The sequence below is a fragment of the Lycorma delicatula genome, chromosome 3 (assembly GCF_047948215.1).
Source record: "Lycorma delicatula isolate Av1 chromosome 3, ASM4794821v1, whole genome shotgun sequence".
In the NCBI taxonomy this organism is placed as follows: Eukaryota; Metazoa; Arthropoda; class Insecta; order Hemiptera; family Fulgoridae; genus Lycorma; species Lycorma delicatula.
The window spans coordinates 98755591-98774821 of record NC_134457.1 but is presented as its reverse complement, the minus strand read 5'-3'; the positions used below and the strand labels follow the sequence as shown (position 1 = coordinate 98774821).

At 29.0% G+C, this 19231-nt stretch overlaps 1 protein-coding gene across 3 annotated transcripts in view; it reads right to left on the bottom strand.

The window, feature by feature from the left end:
- Positions 1–18943, bottom strand: part of Not10 (CCR4-NOT transcription complex subunit 10) — a 52984-nt gene extending 34041 nt beyond the window's left edge. The window contains exons 1-6 of one of the 3 annotated variants that reach the window (XM_075360226.1): positions 18648–18943; positions 14725–14928; positions 11300–11573; positions 8305–8455; positions 7260–7444; positions 2477–2620 (exon numbers count right to left, since the gene is read on the bottom strand). In XM_075360226.1, the coding sequence (XP_075216341.1) occupies positions 2477–2620; positions 7260–7444; positions 8305–8455; positions 11300–11569 (750 nt within the window). In that variant the 5' untranslated portion in view covers positions 11570–11573; positions 14725–14928; positions 18648–18943. Of the gene's footprint in view, positions 1–2476; positions 2621–7259; positions 7445–8304; positions 8456–11299; positions 11574–14724; positions 14929–17316; positions 17443–18647 lie in introns of those variants that run through there. The other 2 variants (XM_075360225.1, XM_075360227.1) reach the window with 2 other exon arrangements.
- Positions 18944–19231: the final 288 nt, after the last annotated feature.

Below are 19231 nucleotides of genomic sequence, written 5' to 3'. Positions count from 1 at the left end.
AAACAAAATCATACTGTCTTCAATTTTTTCCTGCGCCATTTTTTCCAGCACCTCTCAGAGGAAAAAATCTGGATGAAGGTGTGCTTATCAACTTCTGCAATTTATACATCAAAGCAGATGATTCACTACTAAAAGACCACTTTGAGCATGGACTGAAAAATGCATCATACTGATCACCTTACCAAAAATGAAGTAACTGATCTATATGGGGCTACAATCAGGGAACATATTGCTACAAGAGTTAAAAAAGCTTGTGTTTACAGCATTTTGGCTGATAAAACCATGGATATTTCTAGTAAATAACAGCTGGTCCATTAGATTACATTTTTTCAATGAAAAGGCCAATGAAATCAAAGAATTTTTAGGCTTTGTAGAGCTTGAAGAAATTAATGCTGAATATTGCCAAAGACATTGAAGATTTTGTGAAAAACTTAAATCTAGACCCTGATAAATGTGTGGGGTTAGTTTCAATGGATTTTCCATCTGTCTAGGAAAGAAGGAGGTGTCAGGCCATCTTGAGACAAAAGTAAAAAAAAAAGCTCAGCAGAAGAGGGAAATGTAGCAATAAGAAAAATGCTTGTCAAATTCTTACAGATCTTCATTTATTGTCAGTAGCATTAATTAGTAATATTCCACTATAAGTAATATTCCACTATTCCACTAGTGTCTTCACTTGAAGACACTTGACATAATCAGAGCTAACCAGCACATTCAATTTATTCTTGATATGCTATGAGTTCATCGGGAAGATGCAGAGAACATTAGTTGAAGCTATAGTAAGACAATTTGCTCTAATCATCACAAACTACTGATGTTGTTAAGATAGTAATTATTACCTTTTCTGCTAAAATCACTATAGCTTCTATGTTGCTTTAGTATTGCTTACCTTTCTTAACTTCATTCTTCTACCTCTTGTTGATGAATTTCAGAACCACTACATGGCCAAAACTTATTGTAGGGATGATTTAAATTTCTGTGAATCATTATATTATAAAGAGATAAAAGAATGAAGCTAAGAAAGACAATCACTACTGTACATAGAAATTTGTAAACTATTATTACAAAATTATTTTTTTTTTATATATATATTTTATTTTACCTTTTGTCATAGCAACCCCCTCATGGAGTATCCTTCTACCATGAAAGAAGTTAAATTCAGGAAGCTGACCCCCTTCCATCTTGAGCTAGATATGCCACTGAATCACAGCGGTTGCTCAGTATTGTAGGATAAGTTTATGTGACTAATTGTTGTTGTCCTTTATCATACACCATTAAAAGAGTTGAAAACCCTCGTATCTTTCATTAAGAAATATGATAACAATGAATACTTAATATTAAAATAAAACATAGGCCAGATTAAGTTAAAACAAATTTTAAATAAAAGTATAATTTTTTATTTCTCCCAAAAAGCAGTACCGGTACAGCATTCTGACGGCAGTGCATCCCTCACAATAAGTCTTTTTTAAAAAAATGTTGGCATTATTTTACAGCTATATTTTTTAATTTTTGTAGTTTTTAATGTAATTAAGAAATTTATGCTTGCAAAATGCTGACTTCAAATCTTATTATTAAAATAAAAATCTTTATTCAATTTTTCCCAATTACTAAAATAGTATATTTTAGAATAGTTTGGTTTCACTAAAATTTGAAATATTCATGATAGTATTTGAGTTCTCATGTAAGCACCATTAATTAAAAAAGAATAAAATGGAATACTGAAATTAAAAAAAATTACATAATATATATATATATATATATAATTCATTTTAGGTAAAATATATAAGATTACCTTACTGTGATACACATTTATACAGGCAAGGATTAAGTTTGAAAATCATCAAATTAATGAATTTAATTGTATTAAGTAAAGACATTTGTTTCAAATTGATGTTAATAGCTGATAAATAAATAAATACATATATCTAATAATCTATAAATTGTAAATTTTACAAAGAAAAGCCATTTGAATAAAATTATGAAATACAACAACCGTTTATTTAATTGACGAACTGTTTACTAATTTCAAATTAAAAAATTAAAAAAGTGTAATTTAACCTAGTTATGTTTCTAGTATTATATATTTCTAGTATAATGTTATATTTCTGATTCTAAACCAATAAATATTTCACTACTTTTCAGAATTCCGTAATTCTTCAAAAACTTTTCTTCTGTGCGACACATATTTGCAAAGAATACACTTTTAGATTCTATATAAAATGTCATTCATAATTACTATTTATTTCATTTTTGCATCTTACATATTTTAAAAGCTCATTCATTCTTCATTGATATTAAACAATCTTTTATCCATAATATTAAGATAACGAATAAAGGAAACAAGACATCTCCATTGAGTAAAGAACTTTATCTATGTGATCACCAGTTTCTATAAGGTTTACAATAAACTAATCTAAGTTTTTAATTTTAAGAGTTTTAAAAAAAAAGAGGAATTTATGAAAACATTAATTATATATACCTGATTTCCTGAAGTATTTGAAGTAAGTATTGTCTTAAGTTCACGTTTACAAGCTTTTAAAGCACAAGTGCTAATATTACAACGCGCACGATAATGTAATAACTTTAATCTGAATGCATCTGTAGCAGCATCCAAAGAGACTGCCTAAAACATACAATTGAAAGAATAAAATTAGTTTTTTAACTATTTATTTATTTTTTTTATTAACTGAACACTTACGTTTATGACCCAATGTGATAAACAAAAGAAATAACTATTGAGCAAATCAGGTGCTACAATCTGTCTCGGCATCTATTTATTTATAAATGTTTAATGTATTCACAATTACTGCCTGTCACTTAGTGTTAAATAGAAAAATAACATACACAACAAAAAAGTTTACACACATTCAATTTTACTACTTAACAACCATTAATATCAAGTTATTCTCTGATGCAGTATGAATGTAATATTACTCACTAACCTTTAAAATGATGATAGAAGAAATTATACCTAAACAAGAACAATGACACCTGTAAACTGAATTATTTATTTTATTAATTATTAACTCGCAACGTATCAGCAGATCGCACAAATCTATGGCAGACTTAGCCATTCTAACAAGTAACATCAAACCCAACAACTAATCTAATTTTGATTTGATTTTGTTGGTAAACTACCAACATCTAATTTTGAACAATACGATGAAATGTGATAACGATTTAGAATTATAATATATGAAATGACACCCTCTTAAAATACTGTAACTTTTTCTTTTATAGAACCTTTAGAGTTATTACCTTTAACCTATAATTTTAATTTTACCGATAGTCTTTAGAGTAGAACAATTTTCAATGAAGTTATTGGCACCTACCTTAAAACGTACAAGAAATCTATTAAGTATGTTAGGTAACTGATCTATGTTGTATTTGTTCATTTAGTATGTTTTATGGTCCAAATTTGTATAATTGTGAATCTTGCATTGTTCAAGAATGTTGAAGTTATGGTTTTTATAAGATATGAAAAACATTTCATGTTGTGGCTTAGGTTTTTGTAGGCATGTCATGCTCTTAAAAGGCAATTTAAAAAACTTTATTCTATTGTAATATGTAGTACCTGTATGTGCATCCAACATGTCCAATGAAATATTTAGTGCATTTACTAATATTTAATTTGTATAATCCTAGATGTACTCCTATTGTCTTTGCCAATGTGTTTACTGTTGGTACTCTGTACCGTCTCTACTCTGTATAAATTTTTTGTTTTAAAAGTGCTTTAGGAACCTTCTTTCCCAAAAATTTCAGATTTTTTATGTGTCAGTAGGTAGATGTATATTAGCACTATACATTTTCTAATGCTTCTTATAGAATACACAATCACTATTATATAAAATGCAGAACAAAACCAAAAACACAGCAACTGAGAAAAAACAAATAATGCTAATATATATTAACTGATAGTCTGCTAACCTTTTCAGGAAAGGTTACTGTGTGTGTCATTTTCAAAACAACAGGGAAAATATGAACAGAATCATTTGTATATGTGTACACTAATAAAATACATACTGACAAATACAGTAACCTAGATATACAAACTAAACTGCACTGATTGTACCATATACTTTATAAAGGACATGTTCAATGCAATTCATGCATAAATACAAGGAACAGACACTACAACAGATTTAATTATTGTAAATTTCCTCAGAAAAACAGATCACAAATACAAAGATATTAACCACAACTTGCAGATTTTATATTCACACATTTATAAAAACTATATATTAAATGAATATAGATTAAATTTTTTATTACGTAACATACTGAAAGGGTTTCCAAACCTTTGTAAGATAGGCACTGCTAACGAAAATGCTACCGGCAACATCAGTAAAGAAGGTGCTACTAACGCTTGACGGAAAACAAAATTAAGTATTTTGAAAGGGAGTCATTCTAAACATAATAATTACAAAGATTTTATGCTACTCTATACCTCTGAATGAAAACTTACAACGAGATTTAATTAGTAGGCCAAAAATTATAAGCTACATAACGGTAACGCGTTTACTAACTATAAAGAATATTGAAAAGGAAACATTTTTTCCAGATAATAATTACTATTATTGCAAATGATAGACATATATTCTTTGGAAAGGGATTAAATCAACAAATTACACAAAAAAGCAATTCAGTAGAAATACAACAGGAGATTAATATCTGTTACATAAACAAAATTATATAGAGAAATATGACTTAAATCTATTTGTTTAATGTAAAAATGTGACTCAAAAATTATTTAGATAATAGTCTTATCTAAAACCAATAAATCGAATGAATCTCAAATAAAATAAACCAAACAATTTCTATCACTGGTAACAGCAACCTTTACTACCTACTGTAATACCATCTATCTAAATAAATATATGCCAGACTGAATGAGGAATACTAAGATAAGTATAAAATGATTTTCTCTCTCTATGAACAGACAAAAAAAATGTAACATTTTAATAACCATTTTCTTTTCAAATGTAATAAAAATGAAGTGAAAAAAATTACATACATTTTACAAAAAAAAATTTCATTATCCATATGTTTGTGGTTAAATGAGAACCACAGTATGAAGATACTTGAAAACCAAAAAAAATATTTTATCAGAAAACTCAAATTTAAACAGTATTCCAATGAATTAAATTCAAATTTTACAGCAATCTGCTAATTTATATTAAATTAGGTATGTATACAAATATTAAAATAAGTTACGCTCAAAAAAAAAGACAGAAGGTTTTTTATTCTTAACTTCACGAGATGTGCCGATACAATGATTTTCAGATATACATTGCTTTAATAATGTAAAGCAAATTTTATCAGTAACATACATACTTTCCATTATTGAACTGTTGGATGAATTGTTTTAAAGTAAGACTTACTAAAGGGATTATCATCTGTGTTATTAAAAATCTGATGTTAGCTGTGGTCTAGACGTTGTGTGAATCATGTCTGCAGATTGTAATGTTATTAAACACTACTTATTTACAATTGTGCTATATTACATTTAAGGTTTTTAAAATTATTCATTATCTATTTATAAAAATCTAGTAGTTAAATTCCATAATTTAATGCTAAAATAAATAAATAATATGTACTCATTTGCTCTGTAAGATAAAAGTTTCACAAAAACTAAAAAAAAAAATTTTACAATCACTACCAAAAATAAAAGACAAGACAACAATCTTATACAAATTATGTTTCTACATTCAGATACAAAAAATCTAAAAGATTTACAAGGTCTGTAAATAAAGTACAGACCTAAAGTTATAATAAAGTACATTCTGTCCTGTAGGTAAAGTAGAGTCTGTAATAAAGACTGGTTCAGAAAATAACTTTTTATTTACAATCCAATTATACATGGACTCTTATCACATTTAAAGTAGCTCCCTTGAGAAGCCACGCAACCCTTCAAACAGTTTTCCCATTCTTCACAGCAGTGTTGGAACTCAGAAACCGGAATATCCTTCAGATGGTTGGCTACATTTTTTTTTATGTTTTCTACTGTTAAATGGTGTTCTCTGAGGTGTTTTTTTAAAAATTGGGAACAGTAAAAAGTTGCAGGTGGTGAATAAAAAAAAGGTGAATAAGGTGGTTGAGAAACTACAGGAATGTTTTATTGTCAAAAACTCATTAATTGAGAGTGCAATATGACAAAGTGCATTGTCATGAAGTTGTGATCCAATTGTCTTTAATGGCTGGTCTCATGTGGGCAACTCTTTTCCGCAGCCTTTTAAAAATTTTTCTGTAAACATATTGATTTAAAGTCTGTCCTTTAGGTAAAAACTCCTTATGGACAATGCCATTACTATCAAAAAAACAAATTAGCATGGTTTTGATTTGTTCATTTTTGTTTTTTTGGGACGTGGTGAGTTTGAAGTGTGTCATTCCTTGCTCTGGCATTTTGTTTCTGGATTGTACTTAAATACGAGTATCCAAGATTCATCACCAGAAATAACATTTTTTAGAAAATCAACATCAGTTTCAATTCCCCCTCAAAGATTGTGGCACACTTCCACCCTGTTGTTTTTCTGTCCAACAGTGAAGTTTTTTGGTACCAATTTTGTACACACTTTTTTCATGTATAATTCATTTGTCAAGATTTGATGGACTGTGGTACAGTTAAATTTCAATTGTTCTGCAATCATTCTGACAGTTAATTGCCAGTCATACCATATCAAGTCTTTGATCGCTCAATATTGTCATCACTTTTTGATGTTAACGGTCTTCCAGAGCATGGATCATCTGCAACTGTTCCCAGCCATCTGAAAAAGCTTTAAATCACCTAAAAACTTAGGATCATGACAGAGCATCATCTCTACAAGCCCTTTTCAATTTTGAAAAAGTTAAGTAGCATTCTTATCGAATTTAACATAAAACTTGATTGCACAACGTTTCTCAATTAGTATCACTCATTTTTGTAACTCACAACAAAAACTCATTTCACAAAAAGTTTGTTTATATTTCACTTGCAACAATACACTAAAAATATTAATACCTAATATAAATCAGCTGTTCATAAAACCATGTTTACTAGTAACTTTACAGTGTTGCCACTTTGCCTGCCAAAAAAACTAGTCTCATTACTTTATTTACAGACCTCATATACTCAATAGTGAAACCAGAAACTAACCCAGACTCATCTACTAAACTTTTTTTAAGAGTAAAAATAAAACTGAATCAAAAAATTATAAACCTAAATTATCAAAAATAGTAATAAAGTTTAATTTAATTTAAAAAAAAGTATTAATAATTATAACAACCTTATCAGTTGTAGGTTCCTTTTCCAATGGTTTCATATCTTTATCACCAATCATTTTTGTAGCATTTTCAGTAGAAACAAACTGATTTTCTATATATGCTATTAAAGAAAGAGCTTTTTCTGGTTGCTGTGTACACAAATGTAATTCAATAAGCAGTAAGCATACTCTATGAGCCAGACTCTCCTCTAAACAGTAAAAAAAATTCCTTATTGATTATATCTTAGCAAAATTAAAAAAAGAATATACAAAGGCTATCCAAAAAATAACTTATGTTTTGACACAACAAAAACAACAGCTGTTAGAAAAAAAATTATTGCATATAATTTTAAAACAGATCCATAAAGTACTTTTCTAAGTAATTGCCAAATAAATTGAGACAGTTGACATTCAGCCACTCTCAGCGACAAGTTTGCCGATAAGGGACTACTGGTCCCTTATCATCATCAAAGCACTTACGTGCAAGTTCTCATAAGTGGGAACATATGGTAATCATTTGGTTCCAAATTTGGGCTGTACACAGAATAATCCAAAATTTTCCATTTACGTTGACTTCAAAACAATAAGTTTCAAAAATTGTACTGAGGGCATAGCAGAAACGTTTTTTATTTTTCAGTATAATTTTTTTTTTAATTTATTTTATTTTTTGTTGGAATTGGTTCAACTTAAAATCTTTATTAGTCATTAGTTGTTTTCTTTGATATATTCTATTTAATAAAATTTTATAAGTGAAAAAAGTCAAAAATTTATCAAATGAATCAATTTAGCTACATTTCAATTGGTTAATGTAAAGATAAGTATGAAGAAATATCTCATTAAAAAATCTATTTATGGAAATAATTCAGTATTTTGGAAAAATAATAAAAGTGATTATTCCTAATATTTAGAGAAATACATTTAAGAAAATAGTGTATAATATTTTTTTCACCAATAATGCATAAGGTATAAGATAAAGCTGAAAATTAATGAAGAGTAAAAAGGGTTAAGTAAAATTATGTAAAAAAACAAAAAACTAGTATCAAAAAATGTAATGAAGAGCAATACATACCCATTGGTTCAATGAATGTGAAAACTTTATTCATTATTTTCAACGCAGAAGTATATTGTTTTAAATGATATAATAATACTGCTTGATTATAATAAATAACGCAATATTCAACATCTTCTAATGCATCTAAATCTTCTATATTTAAGTGAGCCTATAACATAGAAATTCAATGAAAATAAAAATTCAATATACATTCAAGGTATTAGTATAAAATTATTCAATGAATCATGTAAAAAAGAGTATTGTTTGGTTAACTAAGGATATTAATTTAAAATTCTTAATAGATGCTCTTAACATTCTACTAATGACACAGATTTATTTAATTACCAATGGTCAGTAATAGAATCCCACTTCTAAAATAGCCAAGACAAACTGACATATCGCACGCACACACACACACACCCCTACACACACATGCATAATCCAAAAAGATCATCACAGAAAATCAACATCGGTCTCCTATACAGTCCAGTATAGAGAAATATACAAACTAGATTTCTTTGTATGTTCAAAATGTACAAATTGTTCTGATACTGACTGCCTGGCAATCTTTAGAAATGTTTTTAACTGATTCACTACTATAGAAGAGTTGATGTTTAATGAAAATTGTGTGTGAATTTCATATTGATCAAATGTATTGAGATATTGATTTTTAGGCAAAATCTGATTGTGCTGCTATGTGCAGGGCTTTGTATGTGTTCCTAGTGCCTGCAAGTGAATGTGCATCCAATCTGTCCAATGTATGCAAATTAGACTGGAGCGATTGTACTGAAGTACTTCACATAAAGTGAAGTACTGAATTATTTAAAGCTTATCTTTATTAAATTAATTAATAGATCTACAGCTAACAAGACAATCAATGGATCTGATATAATAATACATTTCAAAGATTAAATGATACATGTATGATAAAAAAAAAAAAGTGTTGAATTTTTAAATTCCCAGGCTGTATAAGTTCAAGTGCCACAATTTGTTTTTGTGTTGGTACACTTGTCCCTTACATAAATCTACATTGGTAGCTATATTAGATGATTAGTTGATTGTTTGCTTTGAAAAGGTTAAACATGTTTTGGTGTGGTCGGTGAATTTAACTTCTGGTAAAAAGGAACAAAGAATTTGGATTAAATTTTTAAAAAATCAAATAAAGTGCAGCATCGCATTGGAAATGTTGAATGTTGCTTTTGGTGATTCTTCTATGAATAAAACAAGTGTTTACACTTACAAACAAACAAGTTGTTTGTTTAAAACAAGTGTTTAGTGGTAGAAATGTTTTCAAGAAGGCCATGAAGATGATGAAGGTAATGAGCACCCCAGACATCCCAGCAAATCAACAACTGATGACACTGAAAAAGTAAAGAAAATGATTATGGACAATTGCTGAATCATTAGAGTCGATAGAATTACTATCAGGAAGTTCTATGGCGTTTGATGAAGCAATCCAAAGAAAACGCCTGGATTTGTAGTGAAAAAAATCATGACAATTGCACCATAACAATGTATTTGTTCACACTTTACAGCTTGTTCATGAATTTTTGGCCAAAAGCAACACCATTATGGTGCCTCAGCCTCTGTATTCACTAGACATGGTCTCCTGTAATGTCTTCCTATTCCCCAAGCTGATAAGAACCGTGAAAGATGAAGTTTTGCCAACATTGAAGAGATAAAAACAGAACCTCTGATGGAATTAAATGCCATATTGGAAATAGCATTCCAGAGATGCTTCAAAGACTAGAAAAAGTGCTGGTACAAATGTATTATATCTTAAAAGGAGTACTTTGAACGTGACAAAATCAATACTGATTAATAAAGACTTTTAAGAAAACTTCCACGTATATTTTTTTTATCAAACCATGTACGTTTTGCACATATTAAAAATGTGTAGAATTTATTTTAAAAAAAAATAAATAAATAAATGATACAGTTTAAGTTAAAAATAAATATGAAATATAATACATAATTATTACATATATAATACATATAATGCCAATGCAATACATAATATTGTGGCAAGGATTATCGTTTTAAAATGTTTTAATATTTAACAACAAAAATAAAATTTCAAGACTAACATGAATGCTGTGTGGCTTGGTTTAACCAATCTTACCTAAAGAGTTAAAAATAAAAGAAAAACACAAAATTTCTCAAGCCTTCGAATAATGAAATTATATTTTTGCCCACAAACACATATAGAGTGATCAATCAAAATATTCTTACAATATTTTCAATTGTGAACAGCTAAGAACAAACTAGTTTATCAAATACTGTCCCACTCTTCATATTTTATTATAGGTAAGCAAAGAATTTATATATTTTAGGAGAAAAGTATGAACCAAATCACCTTCACTTTTTAAGTTGTAAATTTCCAACTTAGATATAAGTGGGACAAGAAAACCAGTAAGTCTAAAATTCCTAGCAATACAAATGTAAGTATTCATATCTTGCCTACTTCTAATGTTAAATACCTTAAAAAATCTCATAAACATTTAAGGCAAAATGTTTACATAATGAAAACAATTCATACTACCAATTCTTACCAAGAATTAATCAAATGTGAGCCTAGAGTACAATATTACACTGATACTTCACACAATTGTCCAGAGAGACACAATCACAAAAACAAGGATGTATACCATCACATCCAAAGCTGTGATATTTAATGCTTTCACAAGGCGTAACTGTGCCCTGCAACTGAAAAATCATGTAAGTGTTTGCCACAATAAGACTAATATTATTTTTTACAAACTAGTAACAGATTCTCCTCAAATCTACTTCAATACTATTCCTAATTCTGCAGAATCTTAAATGACAAATGTTTAGGAAAGTGCCAACATCATTGGCAAACACTGTTGCTATACTGTCTCCAAAATCATCAATACACAAATCATTCACACAAGAAGAAACTAATCAGCCCAAGAGCCAAATCTTGCAAAAACCCACGTGATATAATGGGATGTAAAAAAAATATTTACTACAAATTTAATGAAATAATTATTACCTGAGCACACACTACATTCATATTTTTTCTGAACTGATCAGTCTTTTTTAAATCATTCTTATAATACTCTACAACTGCTTTATTATGAGCTACTTTTGTATCATGTGATCGTGCTGATTCCAATTTTGTTAAATATTGTACACAAGATGTATAACTGCCACGATTAAATTCAGCTAAAGCAGATTGAGCCCAATCTCTCTCTTGTTCTGATATTGATGAACTACCTCCATCACCAGAGCTCCTTTCATTACTAGTTTCTTTATCAGTCATGGTACTGAAACAAATGTTTTACCTCTTAAAACTAAAATAATAAAAGAGTAAATAAAACTTTTAAATGTAAAAATTCAGGAAACAATTAGCTTTTTTACGTGAATTTATTTAAAATATGGGTAGGTTTATGATCACTAAAAACACAAGTAAAAAAATAAAAAACTGTATTCTGATAAAAATATGAAAAATGATATATAGGAACAACGTTAACAGACTTAGTCATGCATCATTATGTATGACTAAGATTTTGGAATGCAGAAATAGTATTATTGTTTCAAATAATTTAAGCATTCCAAGTAATTTAATTTTTATGTAAATATTAAAATGAGTAATGACATAGAGCAATTCACAACATTTTAAATCAATCGGCACATATGTTGGCACAGGGACTGAAAGCCTATGCACTAGCATTTTACATGCATTAGCCTGTGTTATAAGCAAACTAAAACATTATCATTTTCTATATGTCTTTTGTGGTACGGTAATGTATAAAAAAAACAGGTTTCATAAACTTACTGTAGTGTATGCAATTGGTGAATTTTATCCTAAATTATGTATTGATATTGTGATTTAGGCCTACTTCCTGTTGTATAGCAACTAATGAGAGTAGAATCATTTGTGAATCAACATGACTAACATGCTCTTTATGAATTGTTGTAAACATAATATGCAATTCTAAGAATTTCATTTACTTATTTTAATCTACTTTACTCACTCACTGTGAAGAATCATGTCACACATCGCTTGTAATTATGTTCTAGAAGTGGTTATTATAGAAAAATTCATTGTGGTGTTTATTTTACTTAATGAGGTGAATAGCTGTTAGTGATTTATTTTTACTATTTGTTGTGTTGTTTTCATTTAAAGCTATGTCAAAAATTAAATCATGTAAATTTTTAATAATTCAATACAGTTATTTTCTTTTACAATGCTAAAGTTATGAGGAAAAAGTACAGTAATTCATAGTCAGGAGAGGGAAATTGTATTCAATGTTTACAATTTTTTTTTTTTTTACTAAATAATGCCGAAACTGGAAAACTTAAGTGCTGAATACAGTTGTTTAAGTGACAAAAGCATCAAAACAAATACTCCAAAGAATTATAGCATAAGGAAAATCAAATGAAATTGAGAAGCCCTCTGTTTTCGTTTCACTGAGATTATGTGTAAATCACCCCAGTACTGTGTGCAATTTGGATTCGTTTGACAGCTTCTGCCAGGCAGCTTGAACATCTGATGTTTGACTGCCCTGCTCTTAGAGGGGGGGGGGGGTGGCAGAGATGGACCACCCTAGAACTTAGAGGTCAAGGGGAAAATTGGCCACTCACAAGTGGTGAGTCAATGTAGCGAGAGCCGCATTGTCGGATTGTGTGGGAGTTCCTAGATGCGGTTGCTTTGTTCAACCGGCATCCATGGTTTGCTTAAGGAAAATACTCTTACTGCACTGCCGTGGGAAGCTAACCCTGAGTATGACTGACTACCAGCCAATTGTTATGGCTCCAAGCGTTATAAAATGGTGGACAGGTACTTGCTGGCATTCAGTGACCTCGACAGGACAGCAAATTGCTGCCTAGACGAAATAAACTTTATTATGGATGTCATATATATTTTTAGTAGTTGATGGGATGTGCCTACCCATTTTAGTAAATATATGACAAGTGAGGGATTGGGACATGTAAGCCGATGTTGTGTAGCACCATGCTTAGTTCGGTCATGCTGTTAGGTTAAGCTCTAGGAGCTATACGAGCTATGTTAGGACACTAGTCGCTAAATGGTTTCGAGGCTAAGTTGCAGTTTGTGGCACAGACATTCGGTCTTATGCTTTAAGGTGACCAAATGGGGAGGTGGCAGGAGAAATGCCAAGCAAACCAACAACTGATGAGATACAGGTGAAATTACATGCCAGGTTCAAGGTGATATCAAAAGAGGCATTTTACCAGTGTTTTACAAACTGGAAGTTATGTTGGCATAAGTGAATAATATCATATAGGTACTACTTTGAAGGAGATGGAATAAATATTGAAGACAGAATAATACTTTCAGAAAAACTAAAAATTCTTGTCCTTTTTGATCAACCTCATATATATCTTGCGATCTGAATATGAAGGAAAACTTTGTGATTTGGAATATATGTTAAATGTTTTGGAAGATGCTGAAGAGTTTGAGGAAATTCAGGATTTACCCAAAGAAACACACATGACAGGATAAATTTAGCTGTTAGCCTAACCAAGATAGAAATAAGAGAAATCTATAGAAAACATAAGTGTACACAATTCATTACCGATAAATTCTACAACTTTACATACATTTATTGAAGAAAAGCAACAGAAAGTTGTAAAAGAAAATGATGATTACTGCTTCACCATTTAAACAAATGTTAATTTCTCCAGTGAACAATGAATTTTGAAGAACAAATCGATTTCATTCAATGAAATAGGAAATGAATTCAGACAACAAAGTTGTTATATAAGATAAAAGCCAAGTCAGGAATGAGTATGTTGATAAATTACTTCACTACTTGATTAAATCAAATTTTTGACTCTACCTCTTACCAACTTTTTGTATCAATTGTAGTCACTGCTATCAATATAATTGGATTTATAATGCATTCAAAACTTTTATTGAGTATGAATAAGTCTACTCATATGCAACTCTATGCTTTACTGGGTATGAACATCAATTCTGTACTCATGTACTTACCCATTTTCAAGGAGACATCTGCAATTGCAAATTTTTTATAATAGGTAAAATGAGTATAATTAGTTGTGATCTTATGAGGAAATCAATTTGAAATCTTGAAGAGGTAGGCTGATGAATCATGATCTTGGTATTATTAATAGTAAAATATCTTATAAATAGTAAAACTAGAAGTTAATTGCATTTACTTTTTTTACTTACTAAAATAAATTTGAGAAATATTTTAAACTAAACTACATATGAGATACAGATGACATGTAATGCACACTGCAATATAAAAGGAAAGAAAAATTTGTATAAAGTGACTGGTGCTATCTTGTAATTTTATTTCCCTACTAGTAACAAAATTCGTCTTACTCCTTCCTATTTTCTGTCAGTGACCATTGCTATGGAGTTAAATGATTCCTTTGTAAATTGCATAACAAAATGTCATAAAAGTTATAACAGTCTGAGGTACTTACCTTATTTCAAAAGAGTCTATATTGAATTAATGGCAACTGACATCAGATCAACTTTGGAATGAATTATTTTTTGCAATACAATTTATATTATTTTATTCTGCTTGTTGGCTGCAAAATGATGATGTTTTATTTTCTGATCTTTTGTAGCCTTTTTATTAATTTAATTTTTGTACTGAATTATTGTATTGAAAATTATAATACTACCTGTAAACAAATTTTAAAACTATAATATTAGCAATAATAGCAAGTAATGAAAATAAAAAATCTATTTTGACTAATTATAAGGAAATTTATTTCTTCAGTTCATATTAATATATAAAAATTCAATAATAGTTAGAAGAAATAATAAACTTTTGCCGAATAAATATAACTATAATAATTGTCCTCTAAATGTATGTAAACATAGTTTTATATCTACTCTCTATCAGTGTTGACAGAGTTGCAAAATCCTCAATAACTGATACCAAAGAAAATTCTCATGTAATGGGTCATTGTCACATAACGGGTTAATAACTTGGGTATATTAAATGAAACATTACCATATATGTGAAAGAGAACATAAAAAAAACAAAATATGATTTATAACCAACATCAATGAAGGAATAAATTAACAATTAATATAATCCACCTTACCAGCACGCTGATATGTACTCTAGATCTTTCGGCTTACTTGGAAGCCATCATCAGGAGTTAAAATTAATACATTTAAAGTCAAAAGTTTAAACATCATCGTTAGAATTTAAAAATCATGACTGTCCCAGTCCTACCAGTATACTTAATCAATGAAGGAGATAAAATAAAATTCCTAAAATATCTTCAGAAAGAAAAGAAAAATTTTTAACCGAAAATCATTGTAATTTCTAATAGTTAGGACTATTACATTATTACAAAATTGCTGTCAGTGAGAAGGGTAAAGCTTCATAAAGCTTTGATTTAATACATCAAAAAATTTTAAAAAAAATATAAAGCCAATTTTTTTAACAAATATTTTATTACCAATAACATGCACAAAATATTTATTGACATCAAAACAAGAACAACAAAAGTATAATAATTTAAACTGCATCTGAAATTATGGGCAAGCTAGGCATGTGAAAATAAAATATGTTATCATTTTAGTATTTTAGTACTTGCTGGTTAGTGTCCCATTTCTTTTTTCTGTTTAGCCTTCTGGACCACCGTAAGGTATTACTTCAGAATATGTATGAGGCTGATATGTATGAATGTAAATGAAGTATAATCTTGTACAGTCTCAGGTCGATCATTCCTGAGATGTGAGGTTAACTGAAAACCCAACCACCAAAGAACATTGGTATCCATGATCTAGTACTCAAATCCGAACTAGTATTTCATGTTCCCACCTAACATGATATCAATATAACTTAATGCTCACTTTGCTCACTAACCTCATCTAATTAATCTTAAATAATAAATGCCAGGAGACTAACATAAGGCAACACCAAATAATACCAAAGCAACAAAATACAAGTTTTCAGTTAATTCAAAATCACGTTATCCCAATAATACAGAAAATATAAAAAAACAATTGAAAATGTTTATTTCTAATGAAATTAGAAGTTAGTTATGTAGTTATGTAGTTATTGTAATTAACTACAATAACAATATCAATAAAAAAATAAGGTTAGCAAATGAAGCAAGTGTTATGTTAAGTTACGTTAGGTTAGGCTGAAATCGACCCACTGGGTTGGTCAATCATCTGATTTGAAACTCAAGAGTTCCAACAATCAAATCCTAGTAAAGGCAGTTACTTTTATATGGATTTGAATACTAGAACATAGATACTGGTGTTTTTTGTGGTTGGGTTTGAATTAACCACACATCTAAGAAATGGTTGACCTGAGACTGTACAAGACTACACTTTATTTCCACTCATACATATCATCCTTATTCATTCTCTGAAGTAATACCTGACGGTAATTCCAGGAGGCTAAACAGGAAAAAAAAAGGTTATGCTGATATCAAGTCAACAGTTTATTAAAGGTCAAATAAATTTGAAAATAACTGTCTGATTGATGGCTTATTCATTCAATAAGCCATTTTTATCAGATTTACTGAATTTAAAATTGACTAATACTCATAAACAAAATAAGGAAAAGTCATCAGTGTTTCATAAGTAAAAGAGAAAAGTTAGAAAACAAACTATTCAATAATTAATTTAGTTGTAAATGTGTTGCTTTGTTTTGTCATAGATAACTCATAACATTGCATTACATTTAAACTAATGTAAGCATAAAACTTATATGATTCAATTTCAAATTATACAGAAATTATTCATCCAAAGGAGGAAGTAATTAGCAGCATCTTTTTCAGTGGAGTTGCTAGTAGCAGTGTTAATGACTTTAGGGATTGAATAGTACAGTAGAAACAATAGTGACTCTAGAATGGAATTTTTGTGTGAAATTGAGTAATATATTTCATCTTATATAATTTGTCACATTTGATATGCATGTAAACCTAATATTAAGTACGTATAGGTCTTCTTCTTGTTCTTTTTTAACCTCCATGATTGCCGTTAGGTATTGCTTCAGAGGATGAGATGAATAATTCATAGCCTGTGTGAAAATGCCATACCTGATCAGAATTTGAACCCAGAACCTCCGGATGAAAGGGCAAGATGCTACCATTCGCGCCACAGAGGCCGGCTATAGATACGGAGGCCATGTATAGATCTTGAATTTTATGAGCTATATGCAAAATTTTCATGGAGTGTCCTGTGCGGATAACTAACATGTGTTAATTCAATGTATTTATAGCACCTGTAAGTTGACATATGTGTAAACGTAACATAGAATATTACTTTATTAGATTCTTAAATAGCTTCCTTTTAATGAGACAGTTGTCATTACTTAACTATCATATAAATTTGCTTGAAAGTCAATTGTAATCTATAATAACTATGATTTTTAAATTGGGTTCTAATGTAGTTTCTAAAAAGGTGCTAATAACAACAACTGGACTAATAATTATACTGAAGAAAGTACTGCTAATTAGTTCTAAATACTCTTTTGGAAGAGCAATTCCATAAAACAATATTTCACTGTGCTTTTTAGGTTGTAAAATTACAAATAGTTTCTTAACATCTAGATCAATCTATCACAATCAAGTATAGACTATTACATAAAACATTATAAAATGTTATATTATGACGTTTTTCAATATTTATTTATTTTCCTTGCATATATAAATTAAAGAATATATTTTAAATGTATGAAAAAAATAATATATGTAAACAAATTAATAAATATATTAACTAAATCTTATCAGCATGAAGGACCCAATAACAAAAAAAATATTTAATAATCATAGAGCAGTACCTTTAGGACAAATTAAAAAAAAAATAGATACGATTCTAGTTAACCCATAAGCACTATCCAACCTCAGACATATACTAAAAAAGTTTGTACTTAAAAGCAATTTGATAAGACATTACAGAAAAATTGAAAGGTAAATATTTAAATTAATAAAGTTATTAATAAGAATATGAAGATTATGAATACCACCAATAGACAGTGTGAATGCATTAATTAAGTCACTAGTTGAACAAACTTCTTTCCCACTGGAATAAAAATGAACCACAGTATTGGTAAAGATCCTAAGATACACTGATAAATTATGGCAAATAGATTATTAAGTGAATATTTCATCATAATATATTCAAATAAATGTAACCACTGTTTCAAAAAAGCTAAGATACTAATAGGTGGTAATGTTAGGTTACATTATGACATTCATCAAACTTCTTTAAAAATTAACTTTTGATTTCCTAATAATTTTATGAATAATATAAATTTGGCACAAATTATTTGTAATAGAACACAATTATTAGCAACAAAAATATTTGATAAAATCTTGATTTTGTGTAAACTATCAAGATGAAAAGATAAACAAAAATAAATACTAACTCTACAAGGTAATCACGTTAAGCAGAATCTATGTCTTTGTACCGTGTTATTATTTCAAACGTTGGAAGGAACACAATATAATTAGAAACAAACAATGAGTAAGATGTGTACCTTTCAACTTAACCTCTACAGTAAGTGATGCAAAAAATTCTGAAATAAATATGCTAAAAAAACGAAATACGCAACATATACTCAACAAATATAATAATAAGTAATCATAATAGAAACAAAAAGACCATTTCCATTCAGAAAACTGAAAAACCACTATGCACACAAAACATTAAACGATTGATAGTATACTCGTTTTTAACTCATTTAAAAATAACTTGGAACTGTTAGGAAACAACAATTGGTTACATTCATATGGACTATTTGTTTTGAATAGCAGTTTAGGTAATGTACAAAAGAAACTACATTTCATTGACTTAAGTGCAATTGGACTTTTAAAGTAGTTCGGTCGATGTTAGGGTAAAATATGATGGCTCAACCTTCAGGCTGATTAAACTAATCTAAATGGACTAATCTTAATCCGTAACTTGATACGGACTTTCTTTCTTTTTGCTGTTTAGCCTCCGGTAATTACC